General features: G+C 50.6%; 1 protein-coding gene across 1 annotated transcript; it reads left to right on the top strand.

The window, feature by feature from the left end:
* Nucleotides 1–348: 348 nt before the first annotated feature.
* ANKRD54 (ankyrin repeat domain 54) lies at nt 349–5,729 on the top strand (the record flags this gene model as incomplete). Its single annotated transcript, XM_010136784.1, has 7 exons — nt 349–396; nt 2,623–2,721; nt 3,173–3,244; nt 3,640–3,687; nt 3,812–3,936; nt 4,788–4,895; nt 5,558–5,729. Coding segments are annotated over 7 exons (575 nt in total), but the record flags the coding sequence as incomplete, so codon positions are not given.
* Between the last annotated feature and the right edge of the window lie 7,914 nt (nt 5,730–13,643).

The raw sequence follows: 13,643 nt of genomic DNA, 5'->3' as shown, positions 1-13,643 counted from the left end.
GCGGCCGTGCTGCCGGCCAGGCCGCGGCGGGGCGGAGAGCCCTCGGTTCGGGGAGCCGGTAGCGCTCCGGTTTTGCCGTGTGCGGGGACTCTGGAAGGAGGTCGGATCTGCTCGATGAACGGATTAGGAAGGCACCCTCGCTGCTGCTAGGGGAGGGTGCCCGTCGGGAGTGGGAGGCCTGTGTCCGGCCTCAGTAGGAGGCGAGGAGAGCACGTCTTACCTGGCATCTCGATCTTCTGCTTCCCCAGGGCTGAGGGTGGTTTGGGCTCTGCAACTGGGCGCGAACACTCGACTGGGATTTTTCCTTTTCCTCTGTGCTTTCCTCTAATTACTTTGTTTTCTTCATAGCTCTGAAAAGGCTGCGTGAAGCTGCCAATAGCAACGACCTGGACACAGGTAAGACTTCTGCCTATCCTACTTGGCACCTCTTCCTGGATGGGCAGTTTGTGGAGGGCCTTTATTTTAGGAGAGAATGAGAAGGGTCCAGATAGTTTGCAGATATGGTGCTTTAGATGCTGCAAATCTATAAAATGCTTTTCTGGAGCCTTGTCACATTTTCAGAGCAGAGTGAGGCTGTAAGAGTATTCATTTTTTTACTGCATCTGGTTCATAGTGTTAGTTTTCCAGCTGCCTCAATCTACATCAGCACTGCACTGTTCCAGCTTTTTGCCAAGTAGTAAGTAGCAAGAGAGTAGTGTTCTGGTAAGGTGCAAAAGTTATGATTATCTAAGCCATACCCTGTGTGATGAAACAGTGTGACCAGGTAGATCAGAACTGGGACCAGTGCTGGACTCAGCCTCTCACAGTGGCTTCAGACAAGGCTTGTGGATTCCCTGTGACTCCATTTACTTCTCTACACTGTAGATTAGGTGGGGTTTGATATATAGTGTCCAGGAGCCATGTTGGTGTCTGTTATCTGCACCTTATCATTGACCATCCTTAGAGTATAGTGGCCCCTCGGCTGTGCTGGCCTAACACTGGGCCGTTCTGTGAACAGAACTGGAAAGTGTTTTGACTTGTAGAAACTTCCAGTATATCAGAACAGGGGTTTGTCTGGCATCCTTCACCCTTTGGCTTCACAATACACCTTGTTTCATGAACTGATGGATAAAGTTCATCTGTGGGCTTGACAGTACAGAAAGGCTTGGCTTCAGTCACCCCGTCAAGAGGGAGAATGAGAGAATGACACTTTATGAAGGTCCTAGTTTCAATCCATCTTAGAGTTTTACACCTGTATTTGATACACAGGTTTCCTTGTTTACAGTCCTGCTGTGTTTTATGTGCTTTGCAACTTGATGAAGTGTCTGATGCTGAATTTGTTCTTCATTAACAAGTAAAAATCTTTGCTGTTTCCTGCTGGCTCTGGGTGGGAGAGGTTGTGTTGTTTCCTACTGGCTTCACAGAAGGACTAGGTAAAGCGTTCTCCATTAGTGGTTCTCACTGGTGACACCATCAGTCTGCCTGTCTTTCTTCTGGAGTACCAAACATCTGCCATTAATGCCAGTTCCATGTTTTCAGGTGTTTCTTTCACTTCTGTATCACGTTTAGAGCAGTAGGTGTACAGGAAGAAATTCAAGTGCGACTGTAATCTGATCTCTGGAAGCTGAGATGCATGGTGGCTCTGTGGTCTGAGCCATCTAGTTTCTTGTCTCCAGTACTAGTCAGTCTTGACTGATGCAGGTTGTGCTATTAAAGATCTGAAAATATAGTGAATCCATCAGTATTTTTAAGAGCTACGGAACGAGCTTTGTTTTACACACTGATTACTATATTGGGATAACCTCGAAACAACATGCGTAACAGCCCTTACAGTTGCCCTTACATGTTGCTGTAGATGCTACTTCTATATCCCTCATCTTTTCAGCCTTTTCTGGTCTCTTTGCCTTGTTATACCCGGTAGTGGAGAGCCACACTAGTTTCTCTGTCCTTCTCTGAGCAGGTTTTTCCTCCTCATCTAAGAAAAGGAGGTAGTTCAGGTTACAAGAAGTGTCAGTGGTGGTGCTGAAGAAGTAGCTGAGTGGAAGAGCAGGGGGAACAAGTGTGAGTAGATGATGGAATGGCTACTCTGGCTGTTCACCAGCTCACTTCAATACAGCATCTCCTAAGGGTATATTCGCGCTGCTCTTGGCAGGTTGGTGCGCTCACCTGCCTGCTTCTGAAACAGAGCCAGCACTACTATGGCAAACCCGAGGAATTTCAGATGAATCTGAAGGAGTGTATTCAGAACAGGTGGGAAGAGGTGGCTTTTCTCACTGCATGTGGTTACAGTGTGAAACTTCTCACCACCGTCCATGTTGATGTGAAAAGTTTGCACAACAGGTTACATGTTGATGTGAAAAGTTGCAGAAAGTATCCATGGAAATCTACGGAGAAAGCCCACAGAGGGACAGTAAGCAGAGGATGCTCATTCTAGCTTGGGAAGTGCCTGAGATGCAGAGGGTGGAGGGTGTGGTGCCTAGGCTGGTTCTGCTGAGCCAGGATGCTGGCTGGAGCTGGTTCAAGTCCATTTGTCTTGGCAGCTGGCAGGGAATGTGTCTGCCCACAGAAAAGCAGATAGCATTACGCCTTTCTGATAGGTGTCCTTCAGCTTACCTGCTTTCTTCTCTTCCTTCGCGCTGTCAGTGCATCAACTCTTGGAGGATGGAACTGACCCCTGTGCTGCGGACGACAAAGGCCGGACAGCCCTGCACTTTGCCTCCTGCAACGGCAACGATCACATCGGTGAGTGGGGAGGGGGAGTTTTGTCTTCCAGCTTCTCTGTGGCAGAGATTTTGAAGGATGCTTTTTATTTTGATTCATCACATGACAGAGATTGCTGTTTTCCATGGGTTTTGTGGCAAAGCTGCCAGCTGAATTGTGTCTCTAGGGCCAGCTGAAGGAGGAGCAAGAGCTCCCAGCTCTAGGGCTGTACCGGTGTAGAAGGAAGAGTATCCTTAGTCCTGGTCCTTCCCCTTAGGGAGCCCAGGGGCAGCGTCACTGCCTGGCTTTGTGCTGGGTCCTTCTGCATTGCTACGCAAACCTCTGTCCCCTGTCAGAGGGAGGAAGATGATGAGTTAAACAGAAGCACCCGTAAGGCAGCCTGTTGGCTGCTGTGTGCACCTGCGGGCCCATGTGAGCCTGACCTGTGGGGCAAAGGGAAAGGACTGATGTGGCTCTGTTTCCTTGTTTCCAGTGCAGCTGCTCCTGGACCATGGGGCTGACCCAAACCAGAGAGATGGGCTGGGAAACACCCCCTTACACTTGGGTAAGTGGCACGCAGGTGAGCTTTGCATGCAGAGAGGTGAGATGAACACCGCCTTGCTGTTTCTTTCCTCTCCACCTTCTTCCTTGCATCACAGTATGTATCCCCAGCTTTAGGGACCTAGGAGGGACTCTTTGCATTTCATTAGCTTCACTCCTCACAAAGGTTCAGAGTTTGAGCAAATCAATTTCTCTCCCTCTGCCAGCCCCAAGAAGTGCGAGATGTGTTCCAGGGAGAGTACCCAGGCTTGAGTGTGAGGTTATTCTTAGCAGTTGGGCTGTTCTTCTTTCCCATGCCAAAGAGCCCTTTGGGAAGCAGCGAGCTCTACGCTTGAGCAGAAACTGCTTTGTTGTTTGCTAGTACCTCTGAGTTGTGTGTCCTGTGTTTTCCCTCCCCAGCTGCCTGCACGAACCATGTTCCTGTCATCACCACGCTGCTGCGCGGAGGTAACTGTTCCTCTATAACAATTACATCCTGTCCCTTTCCTGCCCTGCCTCTGTTGATACACCCCAGGGACACTAAGCCTTGAAGACAGACCTCGCTTTCTGACCTTGCTCATGTGTCTTGCAGGGGCCAGAGTCGATGCCTTGGATCGAGCTGGCAGAACCCCGCTGCACCTCGCCAAATCAAAGCTAAACATCCTGCAGGAAGGACTCTCCCACAGCCTGGAGGCTGTGCGCCTTGAAGTGAAACAGGTAAAAGAAACAGGCCTGTGTTCTGGTAAGGTACTGCAGCTCCTGGCAGTCTTCTGCACCCTTTAAGGGTCAAATATCATTTAGCAGCTCTTTTAAATACCGGTCTGTATGCTCTTAGCTGCCCTGGGGAGAGTTTGACTTTCCTTCTGTTTTCCGAAACCTTCCTTTTTCGCAACCACTACTCTGAATGTTTGCAGGACCTCTCTTGGCTCTGGTAGGCTAAGGATGCATTGAACATCTTAATTCTCAGGCTGTATGGCGCACTCTCTTTTCTTCAGCCACCAGAGAGAGGTGGCAGGAGAGGGACCACAGCATGGGGCTGTAGCTGTGGTGTATACCTGTGGGGACTCTGCATTCCTAGCCCAGCCTGCCCTGCTCAGATACGTGGAAGCACGGAATAGGAATGCAGTCACTAGACTGCATCACAAATGCACGAGGTGTGGGCCTCACTTCAGGAGCTGTATAGGAGCCACAAGGATTTTCATCCTCAATACACAAGCAGATCCTGCTGGAGTGTGTGGAGTCCCTGCTCCTCACAGTGAGGGAAGCTAGCCTAGCCATAAAGAAAAGTTTGGTGCTTTCAGGGCTAGACCTCATGCTTCTTCAGCTAGTCCTGTCTCTCTTCCCTGTTCTTTAAACCAGGCCCAGGGATCATGACTAGTCCATCTGTGGCTGATCGACATCTCTGGTGACTCACTGGGCTCTGATGCTGGTGTTAGTGCTCTCCAGTTGCTTCGCACGTGTTCTTCTCTGTGGGTCATGTACTCTGCCACATACCGCAGCATCAAAGCTGTTTCTGGTAAAAAATATCCCAGTCTGCTACAGCTGACTCTTATATCTGTTGGTTTCAGATTATCCAGATGTTGCGGGAATATCTGGACCGTCTGGGGAGGCACGAGCAAAAGGAACAGCTGGATGACCTCTGCTCCAGGTTACAGATGACTAGCACAAAGGAGCAGGTAGGCAGCGTCGAGCTGCTACTGCTCTTCTACTTGTGTTGTGACTTCTGCATTTGAGAGAGTGCACCTCATGAGCAAGGTGATGCTGAAGATGTGGTTATGGAAGTGTTCTTGCTCATGTTGGGTAAAGTGGGCAAGTTACGTCATGACTCATGGTACTCCTTTGGGTTGGAATTCAAAATGCAGAAAGCACCACTGTGCCTAGCAGAGAAGCTGAAGATCAGATGGGCCAAGGGCATAGACATTTTAAGGCCAGCATCAGCACAACCACACAGAGGTGCAGGGCTTGTTTGTTCTTTCTTCTACAAAAGATTGGCCCTTAGAAACAGTCTTAGAGGAAACAGCCCTGGTGCCATTGCTGAGTTCTGGGTAATGCTTCTGTTTTAAGGACTGGCTAAATTGCTTGAGGTGGAGGTCAAGCATCGACCTCCTGAGGAATGAGAGGTTCCCGTTGCCTCTGATTAGGACTTGTTTCATGTAGAAGAAGCCCTCATACATGATTGTAGGACCCAAGGGATCCTGTCCTAGTATAAGCTCAGCATGGGTATTACTGACAGTCCTGGCACAAGGGGGTCCCTGCTGCAGGGGAGATTCTTCTGTGGTGGTGGGTGATTGCACAGAGGCATTCCACTGCCTAACAGCCAGCTGTATTCTTCTGGCAGGTGGATGAGGTTACTGACCTCCTGGCCAGCTTCACGTCACTCAGCCTGCAGATGCAGAAGATGGAGAAGAGGTAAGGGGCTTCCAAGTCATCTTCCTGATGCAGCTTGAGAAGCCTTAGAGAGAAAAAGAGGAAGCTGAAGCTTGATTCCTAGATTGCTGAGTAAACATTGCTGCCAGCAGCTGTTCCTGCCAGATCCATTCTCCAGTGATGCTCAGGCTGTTCCTGTTGGTGCTGCCACAGCTGCCTCATGGAGAGGCACCAGGCTTTGGATAACAGAGATGACAGACAGCAGAGTGCTGCTGCTGAGACTTTTGGAAAAAAAATAACTGCTCTTCCTTTTATCAGATGGGCTGGCACTGAATAGGATAACCCTTCCAGAGATACTTTGCCTTCTAAGCACTTCAGCTTGATGGAGGTGGTGGCAGATGCCATGTGCAGTCACCAGCCCTGACTAGTGCACTCAGCAGCTGGCCAACATCACAGAAGTGGTTGGAACAGGCACCTTTTGTCACCTCCGCAGTACTCAATTATATGGGGGAGGAAGCGGGTGCCTTTGACGACGGATGGCTTTGTGCTGTGAGAAGAACACACACGTAATCCTGCATGCTCGCAGCTGAGCTCACATACTGCCTTGAGAAACATGCACCAAAGCTTAATCCTAACCTTGCCCAGAGCCCGCGGTCAGAGGGTGGAGAACCTGTCTGGTGACGATTGGGATACAAAGCTTTTAATCGCTGAACCAACAGCTTTCACTGGCCTCAGTTTTTAAATCACTGCTGCAAGTTAGTGCTTAAAGTGCAGTGAAACACTTGCAAAAAATAGCCTGGTGGACAGCTAGCAGGTCAGGGCTGCTCCAATGCAGGAATAAGGTTCAGGATGGGGGCTGTGACTTAATCCTAGCACAGTTTTAAGCAGACATCTGAATCTTGAAACAAACAAACAAACCACCGTAACTGACTTTTGTGTTTTCTATTACTGGTGACCTCAGGGAAGAGGTCCAGTTGCAACAGGAGGTGTTGTCTATTCAGCCGTATTATTGGACTGGGATGGAGGTGGATGTACAGCTGCCTCAGCAGCACCAAAACCAGAGATGACCCATACTGTTTCTTTCTTGTCTTGGGGAGGTGCTGTTCCAGGATCTTAAGTGCAGCGTGAGGAATGAGTTATGACCTCTGCTGGGAGCCTGAAATAATGCAGCTATGAAGGATGCAGGGAATTGCCCTTGCTCATAATCTCTTGCGTCTGCCCCACTGTGGTTAGTAATGAAGATGTAGATAGTTTTGATTTGGAGCAGGGATCTATAAATCTTGGTAGGGTGCAGATAGCAGCAGGGCGTCAAGAACATGCCCCATAGCAATCTGAGTTCTCACCTGTGTGCTGCACCTAAATGACACCGTGTGCTGGTAGCGATACCCATCCAACAGCTTGGGAGTCACTGATGTGGAGGTGTTCATTCTTAGCATTCAGCATAGCCATGCAACAGCCGCAGTCTGGAGCGTTCTTCAGAGACCTTCAGGTCAGCACGTTCTCTTAATACCTGGCTTTTTGTCCAGGAAGAGGCAAAGTGGTCCTCCGTGATCAAAGCTGAGATACCAGAAATAGGCATGGCTTTTAGATGGGTTCATCTGTGGGATGCTGGAGGCCATGACTGGACCTAATGGTCTTGTGGTTTGGCTGGAGCTGTCACTGTGAATACTGATACTTCATTATGATATGCTGGATGGGAAGGATACCGCAGGGTTGGGACACAATCTGACCTTTTTGTATTTGCAACTTCAATAAACTCCTGCCAGCCTTTTCAGACTGCTCAGCCACATTCTCTCTTTTTCAGTGTGGTCATTCTTCTTTCTTGACATATGTTCCAGGCCCCACAGCACTGGACTTGGTAACCTCTGCTCTCGTAGCTGGTACTGAAATTGGAAGCACAACACAAGGTTGTTCGAATTCAAACACCACCAGTCTGTTTGCAGATCGAAGTACATAGTTGCTGACTCACCTTCTGATCTCGGCTCCTACAGCCAAGAAATCCAAACTTTAAATCTAGTTAGTTGCTGTGACAGCATACTAATAGAGGAGAGGGGACCTCAGTGGGATTGCTTCAGGCTGGAAGGTGGGATGCTTTACAAAAAGGAAAAGCAGCCTTGCCCAGTCTGCCCTCCTGCAAAAGTATGGAGCTGGTGGGGAGAAGCTGGCTGAAGTCGTGCCTTGCCTCATGCCAGATGCAGTGGCTACGCTGTGAAGGGACGGTAACGGATGAAGGGCTGGGGAGGGCCATCTGGGCAGGGCAGAGAATTTCCAGGGTGGTACCTCCGCGAGGAGTGGGTGACCTTTGCTTAATTTGTTATTCCCGTCTTCGCAGCCTAGTCTCGGTGTCTACGTAAGGCCAGCTGTCAGCGCTTCTGCACTGAACAGCCTGGTTGCTGAGGGGACCATTAAGGTGCCTGAAGAGCGGCCAGCTGAAGTGCTCTTTATCTAAGTGCTCTTTATCGCTGCATTTACCACAGCTGCTAACTAGACACGGCTTGGAAGCTTTCCACAAAACCAGTAATACACCTGGCTGGGACTCGGGTGAAGCTTTTGGCCTGAGCACACGTGATGTTGTCCTCAGCTTTTCAGGCCTTTGTCTTGCCTGCTGTTGGAGATTTTCATAACTGCTCTGACTGCTGCGTGGAGGGGAAAAGTGGGTGTGCTGCAGCCAGCCAGGGGGAATTGCCTGGCTTCTTTTGCAGCACTGCTCCCTCCGTGGGAGGTGAGGCAGCGCTGGCAGTCCCGGAGGGACTGGCGCAATAAACTCAGGCAAATAAAGCAAGCAGGCTTATAGGAAGTTTTGCCACTGCTTTAGCAGTTAAACTAGATAAGAAAGACAAATGGGGATCTGGTTTCCAGTGGGGAATAAAAATGCATCGTGTAGGAATCATATTCTATGAATCACCGCAGTCAGTTCTGCTTTCCTGCCTCAGGTCTGAAGCACTGGGCTGCTGAGAGCCATGTCATGCATTTGGCACTGGAGTGAGGAAAGTTTCAGGTTTCTTTGTGTCAGGTGGTCATGCCAAAGCCTTGACTACCCTGCCATGCTCAGTAGCTGTGTCTAGAAAAAGAGAAAGAGTTGGGCACTGGGGAGGAAGAGAAGGAAAGGTTCCAGGGGAGGAAGAGAACGTGGTTTCACACCGTGCCGAGAGTTGTTCACTGGCAGTCCTTTTTTTTTCTGCTGCTGGTGGCGTAGAGTTTTCAGCCTCTCCCAGCAGCTTTTCTCCCTTGCCTTTGCACCGTGGGCCACAGATTTCCTTGCACAGCCCATAGGTGTGAGGCTGGTGGCAGCTTTCTGCATCTCCCAGAGATGCCCGCTGCAGTAACGACAAATGAAAACAACAGCACGGGTTTCCCGCTGCTATTTATTTTGCCATTAAACTCAGTCCAACCTCCTCATTTTCCTTGTGCTACATGGTCAAACACACCTTCCAGGTCCCTTTTCCAAGAGGCAGTGCATCTGCCCCCTCAGGGCCATGATGTCAACCAGGAATTTGCCCAAGGCCTTGTTTCCCCCTCACTGCCGTGTGGCCTCCAGATCCGCTCCATTTCCCCTCCTTGTTCAGAGCACAGCTCTGCAGTGATGTGCTGAATCCCCAGCCACTGCAGCCAGCAGCAACCTCCCCATCTTTGCAGCCACTGCTATGCTCCCAAGACACAACCCAAACCAGCCAGGTTGAGGATCTGGCTCATCCAAGCAAGAAGACGACTGAAAACCTGTTTGGGTCTCGCTGAGAACCCACAGCAGAAGCAGCAGCCCTGAGCAAAGCCTCCCAGCAAAGCTGCGCGGATGTTATTAAGCAAAGGGCCTTTCTCTGAAGCGGCCACTCACCCACGCAAGCCAACGCAAAGCACACACTGCAGTATGTGTGAACATCTAGAATCTGTTCAACATTTCAGCAGCTGAAATAATTAAACTCTGGGGTATTGAGCCAACATCTGAACTCCATTACTTTCTCCACCTTTGCCTTTCTAACAGACTCCAAATCCATCACTGTGATTGTCTGCACTGCTGAAGAAGCCCCATGAAGCACCTCTGGCAAACCTCCCACCCTTTTATCTATCTGCTTCCTTCATTCATTGCTCATTCCATGACCAAGATAGATCTCTCCTCACAGCAAGGTACTTGCAGAAAGATGATGTCTCCTTCGTGCACTGTGCATGGCCAGAATGGGAGAGGAGCCCCAGGCAGCTCAGGGCCCATAGGCCGACTAGGTGGAAGAGCCAGCTGATTAAAGGAGATAAGGAAATACCGTTCCTCTGGTTGGTTGTTTTGTTGTTTGTTTTTTTTCTCCTGAAAGCTCTGAGAGGGGAAGAGAGCACATGGTTGTTGCAAGAATTAAAATAATCAGCTGGCAACCTGCTAAGGCTGGTCATGGATTAGGAACCAAAAGCAAATAATCAGAATTCCCAATGGCTAATAGTGCTACGTGCCCTGACTACTCTTGTCACACTGTTACTTCTCTGCCTGTCAGCCGGTGAGGCTGTGCTGCCATGAACTGCCTTTGCAGGGCTGTCCTGGCTGCTTGCAATGTCTTTGTACAGGGTCCTGCTCCCATGAGTGCAAGGGAAAAATACAAGCAGCACTCCTGCCTGCTGCTCTGTCAGGGAATTAGGAGCCATCCTCATAACATATTTCCATTTTGCCCAGTGCCAGATATCTGCAGACACGAAAACCACCCCACCAGGGCTGCTGGATTTGCACACAGGGGCGTAAGTAGGATGAGCTTCTCAGCACCTGGGTCTGACACCTCCCAGTAGTGTCAGGCTCATGCATGCCAGGGAGACACCAGGCACCAGAACCAGCACACAGCTGGCAGAACTAAGTTGCTCCACAGAGGGCAGCTATGCCCAGCTTGCAGGAGAGCTGGTCCTGACCCCTAGCCACAAAGTCCTGACTTGCTTTCACCTCTTGCGTTCCCTCTGCCCCATGCCAGCTCCCAGCTGGCTGCACTCAGCTGAGGTGGCAAACCAGCCTCTGCAGGGTTAAAACTGAGCTCATTGGCCTGAGTGATGACAAATAGGGAAGAAAATATAAGCAAGGAGTCATTAAGCTGGCAGCAGAGACAGCAGAATGCTAGTCATTCTGGAGGGGAAGCTTCATGGAAAGCAGCCATCAGACTCCTTCAGCTTTAATTCAGTCTGGCTCTACATCAAGGACATGACACCTTTTCTTCACCTCCACTTTTGAGCTGAGAAACTAGTTCTAGTGCGTACACTGTTACTGGACAGACAGGAATTCCCTCCTGGCTCTAAAGCCTCCCCAACCCAGGATCAGCACTTGCCCTTGCTGCTCATGTGCTCCCCAAAATCAGGGCTTAGCACTAGGCAGAGCTTAGGGATGCGGGCTGGGGCTTGCAGACACTTGCTGTGCTAAATGCACCTTGTCCCCCAGGTCTTATCTTGTCCTCTCTGTTCTGTTTTATTTAGACTTCATCCCAACAAGCAGTAGTCAGTCGTGACCTGATCCTCTCCGTTTGCAAGCTGGGACCAGGAGGAGCAGCATCAGGAGTGAGCAACAGCCCAGCTGCATGTGGACAAGAACAGCCACATCACCGCTCCCAACTGCCATTCCCATCTCCCTCCAGTGCTTAGGGCTGTGAAGCGAGTCCTCACCCACAAAAATAATGTATACGTTTGTGTGACCCAGAGGCTGTTTGGGGCCATGTGCGCTGGTCACCAGCCACGGCATCACATGCAAAGGATGGCTGCAGGACTAGCCATACCCAGGGAGGTGAGCAAAGCACTTTTTGCTGAAACCATAAGGCATCGGCTGTAGAGGAACAGCAGCGACCACAGCAGAAGGAAGCTGGAGAAATCAGAAACAGGGATAGGAGGCGAGAGAGGCTCCAGGTGCAGAGAGCAACATGAAACACTTGAATGGAAAAAGAAAAATAATTCCCAGCACATTGCTTCATTTGGCCTTCACACAGGGAAGGGGTTGTCCTTGGAGCTGAGCTCTAGCGAGGTGTGCAACAGCTTCAGTGAGGGTTGGAAACACCACGTTGCCTGGGAAGTTTAAGAGAGGGCAGGATAAAGCCATAAGGGAAGAATTACGCAAGCAGAAGCAGGGGACAGAAAGAGAAGAGAAATAAGGGGGGGCTCGTGGGTCTGCTCACGCACATCACAGGTCTGCAAGCCCCTTGCTGCCTGGTGTCCCCCAGCTCTGCGTACAACACATCCAGCACTGAGAGTGTCAAAGGACACAGGTGGGGCCAAATCCCCTTTACTTCTGCTGTAGCCTCCATCTGCCTTGCCAAGGTCCCACTATGCACAGGGACAAGCGAGGATGCCAGTGGCTTCCACAGCTCATATGGGGCTCAGGAAACCACCACAAGGCTGCGCAGCCTCCAACAAGTTTGCATATGCCGCAGCCTCACGCTGGCAAATCGGCTCCTGATGATCAGTGGGCTGGCGGTAGGTGGCTTCTGTCTGCCGTCTGGGCTCCCTAACATTAGCTCCCTTGCTGTTTTAACTAGCTGGAAAACGAGAAGTGTGGTCCCTGCAGATTTCCAGACTGCTAAGTCTGCCATGGCACCCAGTTCTTGCATGTCCATCTGGAAAATCAGTCTATAGGATTTTGCCAGGAGGGATATCTCCATGCACATGCTGGCTGTTGACAGTGGGGCGTGGGGAAGTGAACTCTGTGGAAGAACAATTTGCCTTGTTCAGGGCTGCCGAGATGATCTGTAACTGTTTCCCAGCTTCAGTGCCGGATATGGAATGTCCCACAATGTCACTGCTTCCACTAAACACTTTTTGCCAAGCTTTCCCTCTGTCACCTGCATTCAGGTCATTATAGGTGCAGATCTGCCTCGTGGTAAGTGTTATGTGCTAAGGAGCCACAAAGCACCAATTAAATCCATATGAAATTAAGGAAAAGGGGGGCTGTTGAAATCATGTAAATCTTACCGTGAATATTGAGCTGGGATGGTGGCAGGTCTAGTGATTTGCAGCTGCGACACCTAAGGCTTGGCTGCAGGATTGTGGAGGAGTCAGCTGAGGAGCTCTGTGGGTCTTGAGCTCAGTTTAACAGATCTGAATGAACGAAATAATCTCTTTTGCTGCCATCAGAAAATCTTTTTGGTGGGGATAAGGTGTGGGCGTGATGATCCTGGCATCCCCTGGAGGAATGTGAAGCTTCTGAGAAGTGGTCAGAAAGCGTGCTAAGGTAGATTTTTCCCCTCACCTCTCACCACTGGAGGTCGTCCCATAGACTGGTCCCTTTCCCATCCTCAGGGCTTGTCTGGCCAGTGAAAGCCGTCCTTTTTGCCCCTCCTGGAGTCTCAGGTGATCTGTTGTTGTCCACTTCCTCGGGCTTCTTGCTGGGCTTGTCCTACAGCAGTACCAAAAGCTCCCAGGCTGCAGGACTGAGGGTCAGGGGCTGTGTATGTGCTGGCAAACAACTCAGGTTCTTCCTTGTTTGCACTGGCAAGCCAGGTGGCATCACACAGCTTGTGTCCCCACAGTGAAGGCTGCTGTCACCTGCAGCACGTGGACTTGGCACATGGGGGAAGCTGAGTACTCGGCTTTGTCCCCTCCCCTCTGCACTCATGTCACAACTACGTGACAAAACGGGAGCTGCATGAAGTCAGACACGTGCCTGGACCCGGGTCTGCCAGGCACTGTGGCAAAACTGTGGCATTGCAGCGATGCAAATCCCACCAGCTCCTGCCCTCACCCATGTGCTAGACTGATCAGAGGCCTTGCTTGGACGGTGTTTTTACGGCCTTCGCCAGCAGTCTGATGATGCAGAAGAATGTTGGACAAAGCTGCTGTGGCGCTGGGGTCCAACAGAGCTGAGCGATGCTCACCTCAGCTCCAGAGCAGTGTGACACTGCTGGGCTGGGGAGAAGACTCCTGCCAAATTGTGGGTGCTCTGCCACCACGTTGCTTCTCGCCTCCTCAAGCCTCTTGTCCTCCCTTCTGCCCTCTGCATCTAGTCACTCACTTCACCCTGCCTTCTCACTGCTGTTTTCTGTCCCTGTGGATGGTTTTCACCACACATTTCTCATTTATATTGTCTGCCCTCCCCCTGTCCTCTCAACATCCCTCTT

This window comes from Buceros rhinoceros, unplaced genomic scaffold, assembly GCF_000710305.1.
Source record: "Buceros rhinoceros silvestris isolate BGI_N320 unplaced genomic scaffold, ASM71030v1 scaffold15295, whole genome shotgun sequence".
Lineage (NCBI taxonomy): Eukaryota > Metazoa > Chordata > Aves > Bucerotiformes > Bucerotidae > Buceros > Buceros rhinoceros.
The sequence above is the reverse complement of the archived record's forward strand: the minus strand, read 5'-3'. Positions and strand labels throughout refer to the sequence as shown.